Raw genomic sequence first — 20,568 nt, forward strand, 5'->3', positions numbered from 1 at the left:
TATTTTTCATTCCGGATTTATTCACTAAGACGAGAATCTACACTAAATTTCGAGATAAGAGGTTAAATGTTACGAGTTCGAGTATTATAAATAAATTCTTAAATATTTCATGTTACGAGTTCGAGTATTATAAATAAATTCTTAAATATTTCACGAGTTCGATTCTATCTTAAAAACTGATATGCACTTATGTTCTTCCACGTGTCAAATATAGAGACCAGTAGTAGAAACTGTAAAGCAGTGTCCCAAATTTGGGGTTATGAATTTTGGTTTGAGTAGAAAATAAAAATGATGCAACTCTCATCGGCGATAGTTAATCCAAAGACCCTTTGGCCTAAATCATCTCCGATTATCAGCGCAAAGGCTACTACTTTCTACAGTCGTCCGTCGCCGCCGCCGCCGGGAAAATTCATCTCTCCCTCTTCTTACTATTCTTCTCCTCGTTTAAGTTCGATGGCAGCTCCTCCTCCTACCGTTGTTGCTCCCAAATGGGCTCAGAAGACTGTAACCCTTCAACCCCTCAACCGTGGTTGTCATCTTATCACCCACAAGGTATATCGTATTCCCTCCTTATTCGTTCTGCATAGAGATTTGATTTGCTTTGATGCAGAACCATATCTATTAACGAATTATAGATTTACTTTGATGTAAAACCCTAGCTGTTTATCAATATCAAATTAAGTTTTAGTTGTTTTCTGGCAGATTGTCAAGGAAATTGAACAAGATTTATCAGGATTTAAATGTGGTCTTGCTCACATTTTTTGTAAGCATTACTTCTCACTTATTCAAAGCAATAACTGTTTCCTTCCTTCCTTTTGTTGTTCTTATTGCGATGAACTTTAGTGCAACATACAAGTGCTTCTCTTACAATAAACGAGAACTATGACTCGGATGTTCTTGCTGACACAGAGACATTTCTTAATCGTGTTGTTCCAGAGGTTTGTAATTGTTTCTCCCCTTTTCTTCCCCCCTTCATCTCATGTAGTATATGTTAATCAGTTGTGTTTTCTATTTATCTTCTTCCAGGGAAGATCTGCACCATGGAGGCACACAATTGAAGGTTCGAATATGATCCTTCAAGGATAGTGTTAGTTAAATCAGTATGTATGATCATACAATTGAAAAGTTTTGTTCAATCTAGGACTTAAGATTTTTGTGGATATAAACCAGATTCAAACTATTTCATTCATTCTTCAAATATTACATAATCCTCTATTTACAAGCGGTTACCACTCATATATCCTACTATGGTCAGGAATATATGGGAATCCCTAAATAATTCTGCATAGCCAGAATTCGTCATTTGTGTCAGATAAATATTTCAACATCGTAGATTTCTTGCATCATTGGTCTGAACTACCTTGCCAAGCACCTTAATTCTAGTGGACATAGAGTTTTTTATCGTAAAATAAAAGGTTTAACAATTCTTACTTGAGGTCCAGTTGAGAAGTAATGACATGTCTTAGGGGGGTCCCTTCAATGTATGCTCGAAAGTACTCTTTGGTTATCCCCCTAAAAAATATCCTTGAATGTTTCAGTCTATTTTTGCAGACCTAAATCTATGATTTGTTGATTTTGCAGGTCCAGATGATATGCCGGCACATATCAAATCCTCCATGTTTGGTTGCTCACTAACGTAGGGATATTGCGAATTTTACCAATGGATAATAATACCAATTTCCTTCATCTATTTGAAAAGTTGAATTTATCTGGAAATTTTATTTACAAGAACAATTCTGGTCTACCTTTATTTTGAAATTCATCATATAAAGGCGTCTTCATGAGATTCTTTGATTTTGTAGGATTCCGATTACAAATGGGAAACTTAACATGGGAACGTGGCAGGTAAACAAGAAATTATACTCTGGAAAATTGCTTGATGAACTGCTAATGAATGAATTCTATGGAAATTTACTCAATTGCATCAAGAAATCAAATCAATTATGGCAGGGTTCTAAGTGTTTTTGTTTTTTTTACTTATTAATTCCATCTAGCTGGGATCGAGTCGTCCTGAGTTTCCATTGATGGTTTTGAAACCTGTTTTTTCATGTTCTTCGTTTCCTTATATATATATGATTACTTACTCTGGCAGGGTATATGGCTTTGTGAACATCGAGACGCGCCTACTCCTCGTAGGGTGGTGGTGACCCTCAACGGAATTTAAGAAATGTATAAATGGTATTCTAATAATTTAATAGTGAGTGTTTTTATGACATGAATCAAATTCAGTTTACCAGGAAGTATACTTCCTAATGAACTATGTTTCAAGATAAGTTGTTGCTGCTGCTGCTTTATGTCTAATTTGTGCATTTTATTATTATTATTATTATTATTATTATTATTATGGAGTTTAATCATGTTTTGGGTAGTTGAAACTTTGAAGTTGTTGAATTCATTATTATTATTATTATTATTATTATTATTATGACTCTACTTCTTGTTTATCTGTTAACTATAATACCAACTTATCTGAGATTTTGTTATTAAATTCATTATTTAATAACACAAATTTTCAGTTTTTTTAATTAAAATTATTACAATAATAATAATAATGTTCATATCAGTCAAATGTTAAAATCTTACAATTTTATAGAATTTTATAAAAATAAAGTGAATTTTTATACTTGTTAAAAAAATATATGTTTATTCAATAAATGATTAATTTTGTAACTATATAATATTTTTTGGTTTAAATTAGTTTTTTATATTGAATTATATATAAAAATAAAAATAATACAAAATTTTTAAAACTTAATTATTATTATGAAAATTTACTTACATTTAATGATGCCAATGACATTGATTCTTGAATGTTGAGGAGATAGATTTTGTTTCGCGATTTAAAACCTAATTCATTCGCCGTCTATACATAGTTTGATGATTCGTTAATTTGTTTGTGTCTTCAATTAATCAATTTCTTTTGATTGAGAGCCTACGTACTAGTTTGCTTCCGTTTCTTGAATGAATTGATGCCACGTGTGTTTGCAGATTTTGGTAAACTGTTCAAAATGATTTCTTTCTTCTTCTTCTAGTGATGATGATGGTGTGGAGGAATGAATCGTCTTACAGTACAACATGACATCTTTCTTTCAAAGTGTTATGAGATGAGTACCTTTTTTCAGAATTAAAAGTGGGTTAATTCTCATCATTCTATTCCAGGGTAAGAGATTTACCTAGATTCTTTATGTATATTTAATTATGCTCAAAAAGGTAATGAAGAATGTTTAATTTTGTACATACATACATACAGGAATGGCGAGCTTGATGATAAAAAGGGACCAAGCAATATGGAAAATAACAACTCCCCCCCTCCCCACAGGTGCTGCTGGATTGGATTATATAAAAAGATCAAAGCTGTTCTTGATAGATAACTTGTCAAAACTACTTCAGCAGCATGCACCAAGTGTTGTTCAATTTCAAGTCTTAATGCCAAAACAACTCTCAAGTTACTGAGGTTTGTATGTACGTCTCTTTATGATTTTTCCATAAGTGGAAACTAACACTTCTTCCTTTCCATTTGGCTAGAGCAAGCGCTTTTTTGATGTAGTAGAAATACCATTCATTCATTCATTCATTGAAGATAGATGAGAAAATACACATAAATTAAATACTGAAACTCTGAGATAGGCATGTAATAAATGAGGAGGAACAAGATATCCATCCATGTTTTTTATATAATACTTTTACAGTAAAAGCTCGTGTAACACAATTTCAGGTTAAAAAAAAAGAAAAAGGAATATGTTGGTTATTGAGATATAAGAATAACAAAACAAAAAAGTATTTTTTCATTCATTTTTTACAGCAACTTCTTCAAAGAAGGTATAAAGGGGGGGTGGGATTTTGTTAGACTTGCTCCGGCTGATCCCCAAAGATTTTCCTTATCAAAATTCCTGCAACTTGGAGGGAATGCATGAGAAGCACAGATTGATGATTGGTTTTGGTATGTTTAAAATTATGTGTTTCTTCTCAGGGTTCTCATCCAGAAGACTATTAAACTATATATCTGCCACAGTGTGTGAATTCATATTAATAGTCTTTTTAGGGTTTTAGTGAGCAACAATATACACATTTTCAAGATGTTACTATTTTGACATTGTTTGTGCTACTACTATTATTATAATCAATCATTCATTCATCCTATTTCCTATTTGTTATTGTTGAAAGCAATTGAATTGAATGATGATTTATGTAGACCGACCTGCCGGATTTGAACCGGCAACCAAAAGGGTTTAAACCTTTCACTCTTCCATTTGAGTTAAGGCCGGATCCATTGGGCACTAACTGGTTGTGTTTATCTCTATTATGCGAGTCCCTTTTCTTTTTCTTAAGAGAACAAAAACAAACTTTAATAGGATGGTTCACTCGTTTGTTTTTCTTAAGAACGTTGCATCGCATCAACCATGATGTTGCTCGAAAGAATTTATCCTGGTCGCAAAAATAAAATATTTATGTTTTATAGAAGAATAGCAAACAACATGAAATTGAGCTTTAACTAAATCACCTTTGATGTGTTTTTATTTTTGTTGCTTCCTGCAAAGGAAAATTTAACCATTTGGTTTGGTTGCCTGTTCATCAAGATAGATATATCAGATTTTAACTTTAAGAGTGACACCTTCAAAGACTTATTTTGAAAATATCTCATGATATAAAGAACAATGACCAGTAAATCGATTCATATTTTTATTAAAATAAAATTTAAAATACCATTATTTTTTATGAATTTGGAGCTCAAAGAGATCTCCTCACCTCTTTCTATTTTTGTAGTTTTGTGGGTCTTTTTGCTCTTGATTAATTAATGTTAATCCATACCATTACTTTTTTCTCTAAAACGAAAATTCATGACCATTGCACTTGAAATATTTCAGGTCAAAAAAATAAATTAAATACTTTCACTATCCAAATAATTACTAAATTTCTCTATAACACTAATACTTATTTATAACTCTAAAGAAAATAATGAAGTGAAATGTCATATTTTATCCACATGATCAACATAATTCCAAGTTTGATGGGTTCTTTTTATAAACCCGGAAATTTAGTTAGTTTTTTTAACCAAGGTGTCCATACCAACTTTTGGCAAACCTCGACTAATCATTCATTGGAGGAGGCTGGCCAACAAACACGATTTCCACTTTAATCCGGATGCTATTAATGAGAATTGAACCTGAGACAAAATCTAATAATAGTAAGTCTCTTATTCTAACCCTCTATCACATATAATGGTGAATAGTGTTTAGTTCTTTGGTCCTATTTATCTCCATCACTCGCGAAAAGAAAATGAATTAAAAAGTTCTATTCACCCGAGTTGCTTCTGAATTCGTAGGTAACTGAAAAAAACTCCGCCCTCTCCCCGTGCCAGGACCCATATTCTAAGTTGTTATGAGCAATTTTGTTTTCAATAGACCTCTTATTATTTCAATTTCAAATCCCAAAATTATTTAATAGTGACAAAAAAAATAAATGGGATTTTTATTGAGATGGAAAGACAAATAAATATATACATACCAAATTAAAGTAGATGTTGAGCAAACGAGCAATATAGGATTAAAGATGACACTTCTGTCCTGCATCCAAAACAATAATACTAATGAAAGTATCCAAGGTTCATGAATTTTCTTGTACCACATAACCATCTTTCCAAAATTATGTAAAATGAAACTCAAAGTTTGCTGGCGAACCTGCTCGATCAAAATGCTTTGTACTTGGCATCATCCAATTTCCTTGAACCCAATTGATTGTTTTTATCAACTAAGTGAATTCTGAAACCATAAAAAATAAAAGCATTGGAAAAACAATGAAAATCTCAAACATTCTCAATCTCCCAAATTTGATCCCAAAATGTTATCACATGGAGGATTGATACAATTTTTTTTAAAAATTTAGCATATATACATACAAAAAGATCGAGGTGTTGACCATATTGATTATAGGTGTACTCGATGAGATTTCTTCCGAAAGTCACAGTCTGCGTAGAGATGGGACTTAGTGTTTTCCAAATAAACCCTCATCTCAAAAGAGACAATGGAATTACCATAAAAAATCATTGGATTTTTACTATTTCATTCTCACATGACATTAATATATGCAACATTCTCTGTTATTGGCAACATGCAATATAAGAAACAACTGATTTGAATTCTAAAAAAATCAATCAATGTTAAACAAAATTCTTATCTTTCTCTTAACTATTGTATCTGTCGCAAACAAACTGATTTAATAGTTTTCAACAGAAGAAAATCATCAGAATCTGAGCTATCTCTATCTATAAAAAATATTTATATAATAAGGTATGTGCAGGGATCACCCATTCATCTTCTTTAAAATGTTGAAAAGTCAGAACTATCAGCTTCCTCACTTTCTACTTATATTAACAATTGCATATAGAAGAACAACCTGAAACAGCAACATTAACCACCTCGTCAATAATAGAAGGAAAGGAAGAAAAAAAAGACCACCAGCAGCAAGTTAATTAGACGAAACACAATCAAACATGTCATGAAAGATGGAATCATGAAACTCAGAAGGGCCCCATTTCAAAACACTTTTTAGCTTAATTTATGTTATATCTGGATAGAAGCGTTTGAAAACTAAACTTTGGAAAAAAAAAGTATTTAAATATGGGGTAGGTTAAAATCAGACAGCAAGAATCAAAAGTTGGAAGGTGGTGGAAATGGACTCGGTCTAAAGATGAGATACAACAAGGATGGCAAAAGTATGACTAGACTACTCTTAAATAAAATAAAAAATGCAGGCCTTGAAGATATGATATGATGCTTCTAACTATGAATGGGTAACTGTAGTGCAAGAGACCCCCACCTTGCTAAACCAGATAAACATTGATCGCTAATTCATACCCAAAGGCATCTATATAACACCAACAGTCATCATCTTTGCTCAAATGCAACTCAAGATGATAACTTGGAATAAGAATGGAAAAAATTCAAGAAAACAAAAAGAAAAACACAAAAAACACAAAAACCACATACCTATCTCATCTTCATATACACAAATCAATTTAACGATCCACGGCACCTGAAAAAATATTATAACCCATAAGTTTGTTCCAATCAAAATAGCATCAATGGAATATTTTAGCAGTTGCAAATACTCAAAATGCACATATTTTCACTATTTGACAAACAACCTAAGCTTGTGTTTCTCAATTAGAAGATTCCAAAAAATATCTTAAGTCCATTTACATAGGCTCGTATTTGTAAATAAACTATATCACTTCCAATAAGTTCCATTACGTAATACGCGTTGCTTACAAATACATCAATGTTCTACTATTGCAAAATAGTTCTTATTGATAACTAACCTTACCTCTGAGGGTTGAGTCACAAATTGGTTCATGATCTTAATCATCTATGTATGATGGAGTGAATAAAATCAAACATGAGAAAATAACATGGTCGTGTTTGCATTATTTGCAATCATTATAAGCCTAAATACTTCAGACTTTCTACCTTCAATCAGTAAAGACATGTACCTACTCCAAGAATTTACATCTGTACATAAGGCTGAAGAAACTTGATAGTCAACTAGTTTCAATTCTAATTCTAATTATGCGCATCCAAGAAATATGCCTATCAAAAAACAAAGCCCAAGAGTAGAATGCATGAAAGAAATTTAATTTACCTCCGTGAACGACAATTACAAGGTATCTTCTTCTCCTCCAACGGAAACTTGTAATTATAAGTGATCTCTTCACCAGCTTTAATTTGCCTTTTTGCATAAATGAAGATTTTTTTTTGACCTTCAACACTGATGACCTTGGTGTAGCAATTAGGCTGCAATATAATTAGTTTAAAGAACATAAAATTAGTTTAGAATTAGGGAACCATATTATACAGCATTCAATGCAGCTACCTCACAGGAGTGGTTTATAAATCTAGCAACTCCGCCACGCTTTGTCGCATCAACCTGTAAGAAATACATTAGATTAGCAAATGATGCAACACTAGCCCTTCAGATAGGCACATTCCTTAAAAAATTGAAGCTGTAAGAAAAATGACAATTCTGCTTAAATATTACAACAATAAAAGCTAATTTGAATGCGCTGCAAAAGAAAGGCTGTGCTTGGACTAAAACAAACTGTCTTGGAATCATTAGAGAGAGACTATCACTTACCACATACCCATCATCCAATCTGAAAAGATAACTGCTTCCAATACCAATCTTCTCATAGTAGCGCTCCCGAATGTCAGATATCTTTTTATTTTGCAAGAAACAAGGTAAAGTGTTAACAGATATCAATATAAAAACAAAAGTCAATACTCCGAAAAAATCATGAGAAGAGAGAAGTGTGACAACGCCCAGGAAAGAGAAACATGCATACCCGAGGACGAATTAGCTCTCCAACATATTCGATAACAAAATCTTCTGCTTCAATAGGTTCCAGAGCAACAAGACCCCAATCATGTATCTTGCTTTGCTGGAAGCGCAAACGTTTTTTCCTAGCCTGGCGAGAGCAAGAATATGGTTGAAAGTGAACACAAGGAAAATAAAACAACTAAATAAACATGAATGACATTCAACCTTTAACTGGGTAACTTTCAATAGATCAGCACCATCTGCAGCAGCAAGAAGGTTTCGCATCTTGACCCGGTTTGTCCTTGCGGAAATCCCTTTCACATTCACTGGATAACCTCCATTTATATCATCGCTGTTACGTCGTCTACTAAAATCGTCAGTACCTCTAGTCTGAGCTCTTTCAGCAGGGCTTGCACTTCGAGACCATTTATGCCATTCCCAACCATTAATGGATGTCCTGGCACACCCAGTGGATTTAGGACTTTGAGCTGATATGGATTTACTGGTCATAGACTTCTTCTTCTTCTTCTTCAGGGCAAGTTTCGAAACTGATGATTTTTCAGCATCATTTGTTGCTTTTATCGTCTTACTTGAGCCTGATACTGATACACTGTCCATTGAGGACTTGACTGACTTGTTTGCTATTCATAGTAAAGAAAATTCAAACAGAAGAATTTATCAAAAATAATAAAGGAAGTCATAATTACATCGGGAGAAAAAAGAAAACAACAAAAGTGAGTAGACGGTAACTAAAATTTTAGTACTGAGTTAACCTTTCGTCAACTTTTGGGAAATGGGAACAGCATTCACTTTCATTGCCTGATCATCAATTTTATCATTTTCAGCAGCTTTCTCCGAACACTTCTTGGCAGATACAGTACCTCTCCACATCTTACAGCGCGAAGACGGCACAGCATCCTCTGTGGACTTCCTTTTCAGTATCCCTGCCTTTTCTGTTAACGTTCAAAATACATAAATAGGAAGAACTTTCATACAAATATGGAAGGCAATAATTTGTAACAAGTTAGAAAAGGATACGATAATAGAATGCAAGAAGAAATGGGAAATGAATGGCTTAAGCCTTTAGAGATTAATCATAGCCGACATGAGTTCTAGGCTCTTCATATTCATTCATTTTATAAACATAACCCTACCCCTAATATATATGCTTTATAATATCTTAATGGGCCTCATAAAATAGTCCATTAAAATAGTCATAATTACACGTGGAATTGAGAGAAAGAGGTAATAACTATCCCGAGCATTTTATGAGGAATATAATAAAATTTAACTAATAGGCAATAAGACATGCACCAGCAATTACCTTTCATTAACTTCTGAGAACTAACACCAACAAGAATCTCCTGAATTGGAGTATTCTTTGTCCCAATTCCAGCAACCTTCTCAACGTCAGAATGCTTTTTGGAATTCGATAAAAAGATCTTCCTAGATTTTTTATCTGAATTTTCAGGCCTACAATCTGGTTAAAAGGGAAGAAAATATGATTCATAAAAGTTTGATATCCATATTTGAAATGCAAATGCAAAAGTAAGCACCTTTTACATGGCTTGCTGGTTCAGTCCTACGATTACTCTGCCTAGTCTTCCCAACATTTCCATCTGCAGCCTGAACTGCAATCCCACACAAACCAGCATCATTGTGTTTTCTTGACCTCTTATCAGATTGATTATGCAAAGCAATATCCCCTGTCGAGCATGTGGGGAATGATTCAAACATCCTATGCACCTTCCTTTTGCGATAGTATGTATATTTTCCATCCACCATGGCCTCTAAATTGCGAGAACCATTAATAGTTTTTGGTCCCTCCATAAGTTTATCATGTACAGAGACAGCATCTGCTTTTTTTCTGTTCCGATATAGTTCTCCATCCTAAGACCAGGAAACAAAACACACAAAATGACATTCAAATAAGCAAACACGACGGAAGGCGGATTGCCTTTGAAATCTTAGGCAGACAGAAATTTGAGACCAGAAAATTCTTCATCAAGAACATTCTGAGAATAGATGAAAATCTAAATGAACAAATCATCTCACTCACAAGGGATCTAAATTGCTTCTTTTGTTTCTTTGATAAACACCATGGTACTTGCAATTGATGAAGAACATCTTTCATATACGAGGCTTTCCATTCCCTCAAGACATCATTATGTAACTTCTGACGCAGCATCGCCATTGTCACAAACTGGCTGATCTCAGCAATATGTACATTAGACCTGGTTGGCAGAAATTTATCACCTTGCACAACCAATGAATTTTCATTGTCCACAATCCCCGGAGGGTATGGCTCATCATTTTCTTCATTCTCAACACCATTATCCAGATCGGCGTGTAAATTTGAAAATGCATTGGTCAGAAAACTAGAGGAAAAGCTTTTGAATTCAGAAACCATGCCCTCGTGTAATGGATTTGTTGTCAGTGATTCACAAGTAAGAATGATTTCTGAATCAACAGATGTATGTTCAATGTTTGCGGGACTGCAATCAGCAGAAATAACCTGCAGAGAGACAAACAATAACCCCATCAAGTTAAATACTGAGAACAAGCATGAGTTTTAACATAATAAGTCCAAAACATTAAACAAACACAAGCTTGAACAAAATAAGTCCAACAAGGAGAGGGGGAATCCAGACAAGGAACAGCCAGGGAGAATGGATTAGTCACTAACTTAGAAGAGACCAATATGATCAGCGGAAAAACAAAAATATAAAATTTACTATCTTACCTCATTTGACTTCCAATCTAATGGCAGACCAACTAATTCCGCGGCTTCATCCTCAATTAAGGTTTCAAAATGTTGAAATAAGGACCTTTTTACAGAGAGAAGCAAATCATTCTCCACGTGTTGTATGATGCCATCCATGTCAATTTGGTTACGATCCAACAAGCTTTCTCTAGAGCTACCTTCTAGCTCAGTAGAAAGTGACACAACTGATAGTGACCTCTGATTACTATCTTGAGACATTCTCATCTCTTCAAAACCAGGAGGGAGGTCAAGGTCACTAGCAGAAGATTCTTCTTCCAATGGCAACTGAAATTCATTACAATAACACCTTAGCAGCATTATGAACAAATACTTAAGAAACGTGAAAAATATACACACCTCAACAATACTCATAGCACATGGCATGGGTCGAATACATTGTTCCCCAGAAGAACCTTCATCTGACCAGAGTTTTCTTTTCCTCCAAGCCAGAGAAAACTCAGTTACATGATCATTGGAAACGGCATCCCACATGGTTTCCATGCAATGATCAAAAAGCAGTTTGCAAGAAGCAACATACGAATTGCAAAAATTTTCAGCACTTCCAACAGATTTCAAGCTTATTGGATGTTTCACAGAATCTTCCAAATGTTTCTGATCAGAAATATCACCATGTACTGCTACATCCCTACTAGGGGTAGTCTCCTTCAGTACATCTGACCGCCCAACCTTCATAAAGAACAGAAAAGATTGAGACATATTCTAAGAAGTGGTTGAGAAAATGCTCTCTACAATTGTCTTGACGAACATTTGCAAGGAAAGGAATCCATGAATGCTTAAAAATGTATACTGCAGTTTGAGTTTTTAGTTGATTAATGAGATCACTTTCTGAATGACAGTATTTTTAGTTTTTGCGCTTTATTTATTTAGTAATTAAATTAAAAGGATAAACATAAAATTGTGTGAAAAATGTTTATAACACACCATTGGATGATATGAGGATGTTTTGACAGTTTGATCAACCATTTCTGGCCTGGACCTCTGAGTTTTCTTCAGAGCGATTGATTCCTTAATTATTTGAGCAATGATCTCATCTAACAAAACTTTACGAGCAGTTTTCATAATTCCAGAATGCAACTGGGAGCACAATTCCTCAGAAACCTCAGATACAAGGGATGATGAGCTGGAGACGATTTTACTCTCACTAGCTATTCTCCAGGAATTTATCATTGATTGCAAAGAGAAAGGTCCGCATGCATTGTCAGCATGATATATCTGCATAATAACATCAACACGAAAAAAGTTGGGGGTAAATAGACTTGTTCTACATTAACCAACTTAGAGATGTAAGTCTTAACTACAGATCGTGCATATCAGACAATACAAATAAAGGAAGAATATGAAACAAGGAGACACACAATTACATGGCTATTGTGAACCCTGATTTTACACTCTGGAAACATCCATTAAGTTCCAACTTTAATACAATTGTGCCAAACACAGGCATAATCAAGATATCAAGTTTGAAGTTTATCATTAATGCGGGAAAGTTCAAAAAAAATCCCTGCAATGTATTGAGATTTAGCTCAAATGGCTGTTTCCAATAAGTCAATTCAAAAATCATTTGTCATGTAAAGGCAGAAGAAGTAAAATCAACCAAATTAGAATCATCCAAGTTAAGTCATGAAAATTATTCTGATGTGCTGTCTTACCATAGATGAATCTTGAAGATATCCATATTGATGCCATGAATAAAGCTCTGTAAGAGTATGTGGTCCATGTCTATTGCCAGCTTCATCGCCAAATAACCAGTATGATCCTTCACCAGACTGATTAAAGAACATAGTAGTTAGAACATTCAACACGGTTCACCAAAATTTGTTACAAACAATAGCATATGCATGTATGACTCTAATAGGAAGAGAAGTGGTAAGGGACCAGCAATAGTCATACCAGCCAAGGATACAATGTAGTCAAATCAGACGCTTCAGAGGTTGGCATTTGTATACTGGAGGTATTAGCAATGTGGCTGGAACATGGTTCAGCAGCAGACTGTGGGTGAACATTGATTGGAGCAGCAGTATGCGGCTTATTCGTACCATTCTCTTCAATGAAAGCACCATTTAGATTTTTCGGATCAGTTACCCCAGATGTATTTGCAACTAAGTATGCAAATCCTGTTGCCACATGATCAGGGTACTCATTGAAGTAACTTAAAGGCACGGGGTTGCTTATACTTTCATTAATGATAGGATACACATTAAGCTCTTCTGGTAAGAAACCAGTAGTTAAACCTTCGTACAATTGCTCCTTGATGTAAGGGCCACACATCTGCCCATTTTGATTAACATACATCCATTTAGACACAAAAGAAGGTAACTCATAACCGCCATAATTCTTGCTTTGATTTGAAGATCCTCCATTATCACACTCCTGCGGGATATTCCCCTCATTCCCATTCTTCAGACAGCTTATTTCCATGGCAGAATACGAACCAATTTCTTCATTATAATCACAGCAAGATGAAGATGAATGTCGATCCCTAAAGCAAGAACCATATTCCGATAAAGAAAAATTACATTACAGTTTAGACATGAATAAATCAAGCTCAATCCAATTTGAATTATTAACGGGTTCAAATCACAAGAAATCAGAATTTTATATCTAACACTATTCGATTAAAAAAAATGAAAATATGTTTGATGGTGGTAAATGCTTAGTAAATGGTCATGTTCAAATATAGTATTATATCATATTCATAAAGTGGATTGTAATGTATTTATATTGGGAAGGTTTTCATTTCTAAGAAAACTCTTCATTCAGTGCACTGGAACTCGAGTTTAGGCATATAAATATAATGAATCAACTTGAATGCAATAAATGACATTCAAACTTGAAATGACAAGTTCTACCAGAAAGACAAATATTAAAGGAATTCATTTTAGCTCAATTAATCAACATTTTAACTCTTAACATAAGAGACTGAAAAAATGTATAAAAATGAAACAGGAATTTTAGAAAATATCAGTATAATAGTGTAACACATTTTAGTTGTCCCGCTCAGTGTTACAGCTGAATCATAAATTCTTAATGAAAAATGAAAACACGTTATAGGTTGGTTAGGATGTAGGGATTGGACTCAGCATTTAAAACAGAGAGGGAGAGAGTTGTGAGATAATCAGACAAAGAAACAGGTAGATATAGAACCAATAAAAGATGTTGTAAATCAACTATTAAAATTTCTAGTGAATTGATGTACTGTAATACATACCCATGTCTTCTTTGCACCAAACAAACAGCCTCGTCATTACTCCTGAAGCAGCTTTGCAAAATGGAATCACAGAACATAGAATCCGAGACCTTCAGCCTCTTCCTAGAGAAGGTTCGATCGCTTTCATGAAGATGAATGTCTGAATCCTCCAATAAAGGCTCACAGATGTTAATAGATGAGTGTACCATCCCTTGAGCAGGCTCCCTACGAACTGGAAGGAGAAACATCATAGAATAAATAGTATTATCAGGATATCTAAAGTTGACAAAACCAAACCTTGAACACATTATATAGATCAAGAAGTGCGCATGTAGAAAAAACAGAAAAGAAACTATTTAACAACGCGAAGACAGGAAAATCTGTAATTAAAATGCGATTAGGTATAGTGAAACCTCAAATTAGTTGTGTGATGATTCAAAATAGAAACAGATTGCTCGGTACATCTAGATAGAAAGTAAAAGCGCAAAGACGAAATCCTTGTAGGTTAGAGAAGGAAGAAGGCGCGAATTGGAGAAAACTAACCTCGGAAAAAGTGCAACCGCGGAATCTGGTTAGTGGCGATCGACGGCAGAGACGATAGGCACTAGTCGTCGTCGTCGGATGATCAACCGGACCGAGTGGTTCGCAAACCCTATTGTGAAATCACGTCACCCATCCCTTACCATTGGCACTCTTTTATATTTGTATCGTCTTTTTAACAAATAAATAAATAATAATAATAATAAAAGGTGAATAAGAAGCTAATTAATATAGGTTAGTTACATTAGAAAAAAGTGAAATTTCTAAACTAGGTCTTAAAAATATGTTACTAATTTTTTTCCACACTATTTTTACTATCTAAATTTATTATATATATATAATTATTTTGTGAATTAGATCAAAACTATAATATATTTTTTTAATTATTTTTGGAAATAATAGTCAAATTGTATTGCGATTTTTTTTTTTTAATTGGTGATTTAAAAAATATATATATATGATCTAAATTAATTTTTAGTATTGAATTAATTAAAGAATAGATGATTAAATAGAGAAAATATCCATTTGAATAAAATAATTAAAATATATTTGATATTTTATTTTATTTTTAAAAGGTCCATTTATATTTAAAATTTAAAAAATCCTTTAACTACAATAATAAAAAATAACATGAAAAAAATTATAAAAAAAATATATATATATATAGATATAAATAAAGTAAGAAGAAAAAAATATATATATATAAAATAAGAAAAAACTGTATTTGATATTAGTAGTTTGTTTTAGGGATTGAAATTAATTATAATTTACTTTGTATTTTATTGGGGAATTGGACTAATAGGGTTTAGGGAATAATTTTTTATTTTTTAATTTATAAATAACTATTTTTAAGAATAAGTTGAGAGTTAATTAATTATTAGATCATTTATGAAGTTGTATTAATTTTTAAAGGACTTACAAATATATATATATGTAGGAATTTTATTTTATTTTAATTATGAAAATAAGATAATATTAGTGACAAGGATATGACATAGAATCATACTAGCTCTTAAATTTGAAGAAAAAATAATAAAAAGGTAAATTAAGCATATAATGTGTTAATAATTATCTACTATTTACCAATATACAAATTTATTTCATAGAATATTAAAACCCATTAAATTCAAAATAAATATATAAATTAATTACTTCTTTAAATCTCTTTTTACATATTTTTATTGTAAAACTTTCATTTGTATTTATTTTTTATTTATAAACGAGTCTATTTTTATTTATAAACGAGTATATTTTTTTTATAAAGAATTAATTATTATTAATTAAAAAAATTACATATTAAAAAATAATTTGTAAATAATATAAATAATATTTACAAAATAAAAACAACTAAATAAAAAATAATAATTTAAATAGTAAAACAAATTAGTAACAATTAAAAATTAATAAAAAATTATAATAATCATGTAATTATTTTAAAGTGACTATTCATAATATAAATGTCAAAATAATAAATAAGAAAGTAACAAAGACTATAAAAGAAACTAATTCAAATTAAGAAAAGATACTCTAGAGATAAAAGGCTTCAAATTGAATTATCTCTTATTAAAAAATATAACTTTAAATTCAATAACTATCCATTATTAAAAATATAACTTTAAATTTAAATTTAGTAGCTTCTTTTTATAAAAATATAAGCAACACACGACTCATCAACAACTCAAACAACAAATAGTTCACCAACAGCTAAAAATATTATTCATCAACAACTAAAACAACAAATAGTTCACCAACAGCTAAAAATATTATTCAGATTACAAAATGCATAAATACAAATCTAATTTGGTTAATTAGGATGTGGAAATAAACAAAATAACATTAATTAAAATCTTAGGATTGAAAAGGAAGTTTATAAATATGGCAACAGCTATAACTCTACATTAAGTGGAGACTCTTATTATTTAAGCTACCACTAAATAAAAAGAAAGAAATCAAATAATTGTAACACTAGTAATGTAACAAACTATATATTCCCTTCATAATATTTAATATATTATGGCCTCACTGTCCCAACATTGATTGTTCAATAAGAAAATATTCTATATAATAGTAATAGAGGTTACAATTTCTAAATCTATATGTAAAATCAGTCAATAATAGTATGAAGGATGATCTAGATACCACCTTTACTCTCTTACTCTTATGTTGTTGTATATATAAATTAAACCCTTTAATAAGAAAACCATCCTCGACTCGACGACGACTCATCTCTTGGACTCGGCTAGTTCAATGTCATCGTCATTCATATTCATAGGAAAATGTTCAACTCCCTTCTTCAATTGCCTAAATTCATCTTCAATGATGCTGTTTTTAGTCAATTGTTTTTCGATCTCCATGGCCCAACTATATACTATCATGCCAATGACCGCAATAATCATTCCCATTATGTTCTTAAACGTCAACTCTGAATCAAACAACACCCAACCCAATGTCAGGACACATACAGTCTTCATATGACCTAAAACCTGGAATGAAACAGCTGAGAACCGTCCAATGCAGAGATATTGACTGATATTACAGAAGACTGCTAAGGTGCATGAAAGGAGTATGAATACCTGCACATACCAATAATCCCCAATTTCATCAGTTTCATGTTTTATTTAACCAATTAACTTTCCTCCTACAAAAAAACTTACAAATGCGCCAGTAGACCAATTGTATTCCATTATCGATTCCCCATTGAGAAGGTAGTCAATAAACGGGCCAAAGGTGAGAAGAGATGCTGCTTGGAATGGAGCAGTCTTACTTAACAGTTCAAATGACCCGATGGAGTACTTCTTCTGCAGGGAGCCTATTGACTGAAAGGAAAATCAATATGAATCGCAAAAATAGAATGTTTTTTTTCGCAAAACAAACACTAAAGATATGTAAAAAGTGAACTGACAATTTGCTGAAGAGATGTAGAGAAGACAGCAACACAGGCACAAGAAAAACCTTTGCCATTTACTTTAACATCAGTTACTGTGCATACACCAACGCCAATGACCACAAGCACAACAGATAGTTTAACTTCTCTTGAATAATGTTTGTTGTGAAGAATCCATTCCAATACACACACAACTGGGATCATGCTCAGCTTTGATATCTACACAATAAAACCAAACAATATTATTAACAAAAAAAGAAGAAGCTAAACAAACAATCAAGAGTAATTAAACCAGAAAAGAAACACATACTTGATAAAATCCAACAGAGTTGAGCATCAAACTTAAATTCATTCCTGTAATAGACATATTTGCTACAATTGAGAACCAGATAAGCTCCCAATTAGGAACATGCTTTGATGCAGAGTAACCAGTAGCTTTAGATACAGCTCCAACCAAAGCAGTAACAAGGAAATGGAATCCAGTTAACGTTGTTGCTGGAAAGTAGGAAGGAGTCAATCAAGTCAGATAAGCTGATGATGCCAAATTGGAACAATTAAATGTAAATATATGAAATAATGATGATCATGGGTATTGATTGATAAGAAGAGATAAGAGTACTAACCGAAGATAAATGAATAGCCGTGAAGAGACATGAGTTGTTTGTTTACCATAATGATTCCAACAGAACTTATAACGTTCATAGCCCAAGCGCCAACATCGGACACTGCAGAAGGTTTCTTTTCACTCTCCATCGTCGGCAGACCTACAAACAATGTCAAAATCTTCTAGCCGGAGAGGAGAGGAGAGGAGAGGTGGGTAATAAAGGGTGTATTATAGATAGAGAGAAAAACCCAGATACAAAGAAGGACGATAAAACCAATGGGAGAATGAATGGTGGGTTAAGCAAAGGGGGGATATAGGTGTGTGTTGAAAAATTCCTACTTGATCATTCCCAAGCGTTTCTTTTGCACACAATGACACGCGCGGGCGCGCACATACAAAACACACTCTCTTCTGTAGAGTGTATGGTTTTGTCCTGTTCAATTCATTTCAAATGGTGGGGGGAGGGGATAGATCTGGATTCTGCGTCAATCCGGAAGGGAGGAGAAGAGATTTAAGTAGGTGGGTCTTCTTCAAGGAGAGTGAACGTCAGTCAGGTCACATCACAATCGGAGATAGATGAAGAATGAATGAACGAATGAATGAATGCTACCACACTCTCTCTCCTTCCTTTGTATAATAATTCTTTGAATCTGCAAAGTGGAAGGATGTAATCAAATCCTCTGAATGAAAATCTTATAATTAACCAGCAATCATTAATCATAATATTCTCTACTTAAAAACATAAAATAACATTGTTTTATTATTAATCAATTTAAAGTAGAATTGAATATGAGAAGTGGAAGGATGTAATCAAATCCTCTTAATGAAAATCTTATAATTAACCAACAATCATTAATCATAATATTCTCTACTTAAAAACATAAAATAACATAGTTTTATTATTAATCAATTTAAAGTAGAATTGAATATGAGAATTTTAGAGATGATTTAGTTTTTATTTAAATTTATAAAAATAAGTAATTATAAATAATAATTATTAAATAAAGAGATGGATAAACTCAACGAAAGATTCAACGAAAGCAGGTCCACGAATCCGACGTGGCCTACCAGGTATCCCCACGTCCCGAAAGCGCTCATTTCAGATTCCGAAACCACTCATTTCGGGTCCCGAAACGGTTATTTCGAGAAGATTTTTTTTCTTTTCAAAATTGGCCGTTTCGGGTCCCAAAACCACTCGTTTCGAGCCTCGAAACCACTCATTTCGGGTCCTGAAACCACTCATTTCGGAAAAAAAAATTTTGTTCCCGAAATGGTCGTTTTAGGACCTGAAATTACTGTTTCGGGACATTTGAAAATTTTCTCTCTCCTACCCACGTGTTTTGCGACGATGATTCGTGGACTTATTTTCATTAAATATTTAGTTGAGTTTATCATTTTTCTTAAATAAATTAATATTAAATAAGTTTTAATATATTAAATGAAGTTATAAATTCTATCTTAATTTACATTTAAACTATCATCAGATATAATTTTTTTTTTTTTAAATAATGGATTATTTTAAAAAATAATAATAATGTTTTGGATTTACCAAATATTAAATGAGATTTAGAAAATGTAGTCGTAAAATTTACTAAAGTTTAATATTAATTGACATGATTGAAAATACTTAAAATATTCTAGTGAAATTAAATTTGAATAAATATTATTAAAGTTTAATATTCTGAACATTATATCATTTAAAAAATAAATTTTTTAAACAAATTATTAAAAAAAAAGTTGGGTTCAAACCCACCTCCTGTTCAGGATCTAAGATCCTATTCATATGTGATAAATTAATAGAAGAAATTTATTTTTTACCGTTATCATTATTTCAGGCTTAAACTGTTAATTAACATAACAAAAGGGAACTTAAGAGCTCTCTTAAACTTTGGTAAAAAAAAACTATAAGAATTTCTTTGTTTTATTTCATTGTTTCATAAACCTATAATTCTCATACTAAGATATTTCTGTTACATGTCCTGCATTCCAAAAAAAAAAAATACAATTATCAAGAAAATTGTTAAGCATACTAAGATATTTCTAAATTTTCATACTTATGTAGAAAAAATTTCAATTTGCATTAGCTAAAGTTTAAAGTAAAGTCTCAATATTTCATCAAAAAAAAAAAAATAACATAAGAATTATTATTTCTAAGAAGTATTTTTTGATTGAAAACAAGGCATCCGTTTATTTTCAATAGTAGGGCCTAATTCATTCATTCCAATCAATACAAGTTATTTATTAAATTTGACAGA

At 32.3% G+C, this 20,568-nt stretch overlaps 3 protein-coding genes across 3 annotated transcripts; 1 reads left to right on the forward strand and 2 right to left on the reverse strand.

The window, feature by feature from the left end:
• The first annotated feature begins 236 nt into the window (after positions 1–236).
• Positions 237–2,433, forward strand: LOC124932592 (UPF0047 protein C4A8.02c). Its single transcript, XM_047473248.1, has 7 exons — positions 237–552; positions 703–763; positions 844–938; positions 1,027–1,060; positions 1,582–1,636; positions 1,803–1,845; positions 2,093–2,433. Exons 1-7 carry the CDS (start codon positions 289–291, stop codon positions 2,162–2,164), a joined length of 624 nt encoding a protein of 207 aa, XP_047329204.1. The 5' UTR covers positions 237–288; the 3' UTR covers positions 2,165–2,433.
• A 3,683-nt stretch (positions 2,434–6,116) lies between these two features.
• On the reverse strand, positions 6,117–14,963 carry LOC124928778 (histone-lysine N-methyltransferase ATXR7). Its single transcript, XM_047469026.1, has 18 exons — positions 14,829–14,963; positions 14,307–14,517; positions 12,989–13,577; positions 12,748–12,864; positions 12,020–12,310; positions 11,435–11,764; positions 11,057–11,362; positions 10,373–10,828; positions 9,870–10,203; positions 9,638–9,793; positions 9,087–9,266; positions 8,539–8,954; positions 8,339–8,461; positions 8,131–8,211; positions 7,870–7,923; positions 7,639–7,790; positions 6,987–7,032; positions 6,117–6,393 (listed from the first exon to the last, which is right to left on the reverse strand). Exons 2-17 carry the CDS (start codon positions 14,492–14,494, stop codon positions 7,011–7,013), a joined length of 3,795 nt encoding a protein of 1,264 aa, XP_047324982.1. The 5' UTR covers positions 14,495–14,517; positions 14,829–14,963; the 3' UTR covers positions 6,117–6,393; positions 6,987–7,010.
• A 1,836-nt stretch (positions 14,964–16,799) lies between these two features.
• Positions 16,800–18,901, reverse strand: LOC124930807 (UDP-rhamnose/UDP-galactose transporter 3-like). Its single transcript, XM_047471167.1, has 5 exons — positions 18,333–18,901; positions 18,020–18,204; positions 17,728–17,928; positions 17,480–17,641; positions 16,800–17,398 (listed from the first exon to the last, which is right to left on the reverse strand). The coding sequence occupies exons 1-5, from the start codon at positions 18,460–18,462 to the stop codon at positions 17,048–17,050; spliced, it is 1,029 nt and encodes a 342-aa protein (XP_047327123.1). The 5' UTR covers positions 18,463–18,901; the 3' UTR covers positions 16,800–17,047.
• Positions 18,902–20,568: the final 1,667 nt, after the last annotated feature.

The sequence above is a fragment of the Impatiens glandulifera genome, chromosome 3, assembly GCF_907164915.1.
Source record: "Impatiens glandulifera chromosome 3, dImpGla2.1, whole genome shotgun sequence".
Lineage (NCBI taxonomy): Eukaryota > Viridiplantae > Streptophyta > Magnoliopsida > Ericales > Balsaminaceae > Impatiens > Impatiens glandulifera.

Excerpts from the sequence above, each read along its gene's own strand:
- LOC124932592 (XM_047473248.1), top strand. The coding sequence starts at position 289 with ATGATGCAACTCTCATCGGCGATAGTTAATCCAAAGACCCTTTGGCCT. Across the intron at positions 764-843 it reads TGGTCTTGCTCACATTTTTT|TGCAACATACAAGTGCTTCT; the intron begins GTAAGCATTACT and ends GATGAACTTTAG. Across the intron at positions 1,637-1,802 it reads ATGTTTGGTTGCTCACTAAC|GATTCCGATTACAAATGGGA; the intron begins GTAGGGATATTG and ends TTGATTTTGTAG.
- LOC124928778 (XM_047469026.1), bottom strand. The coding sequence starts at position 14,494 with ATGGTACACTCATCTATTAACATCTGTGAGCCTTTATTGGAGGATTCA. Across the intron at positions 10,204-10,372 it reads AGAAGCAATTTAGATCCCTT|GATGGAGAACTATATCGGAA; the intron begins GTGAGTGAGATG and ends TCCTGGTCTTAG. Across the intron at positions 7,924-8,130 it reads GATTGGATGATGGGTATGTG|GTTGATGCGACAAAGCGTGG; the intron begins GTAAGTGATAGT and ends TATTTCTTACAG.
- LOC124930807 (XM_047471167.1), bottom strand. The coding sequence starts at position 18,462 with ATGGAGAGTGAAAAGAAACCTTCTGCAGTGTCCGATGTTGGCGCTTGG. Across the intron at positions 18,205-18,332 it reads CGGCTATTCATTTATCTTCG|CAACAACGTTAACTGGATTC; the intron begins GTTAGTACTCTT and ends CCTACTTTCCAG. Across the intron at positions 17,399-17,479 it reads ATTGGTCTACTGGCGCATTT|GTATTCATACTCCTTTCATG; the intron begins GTAAGTTTTTTT and ends TGGTATGTGCAG.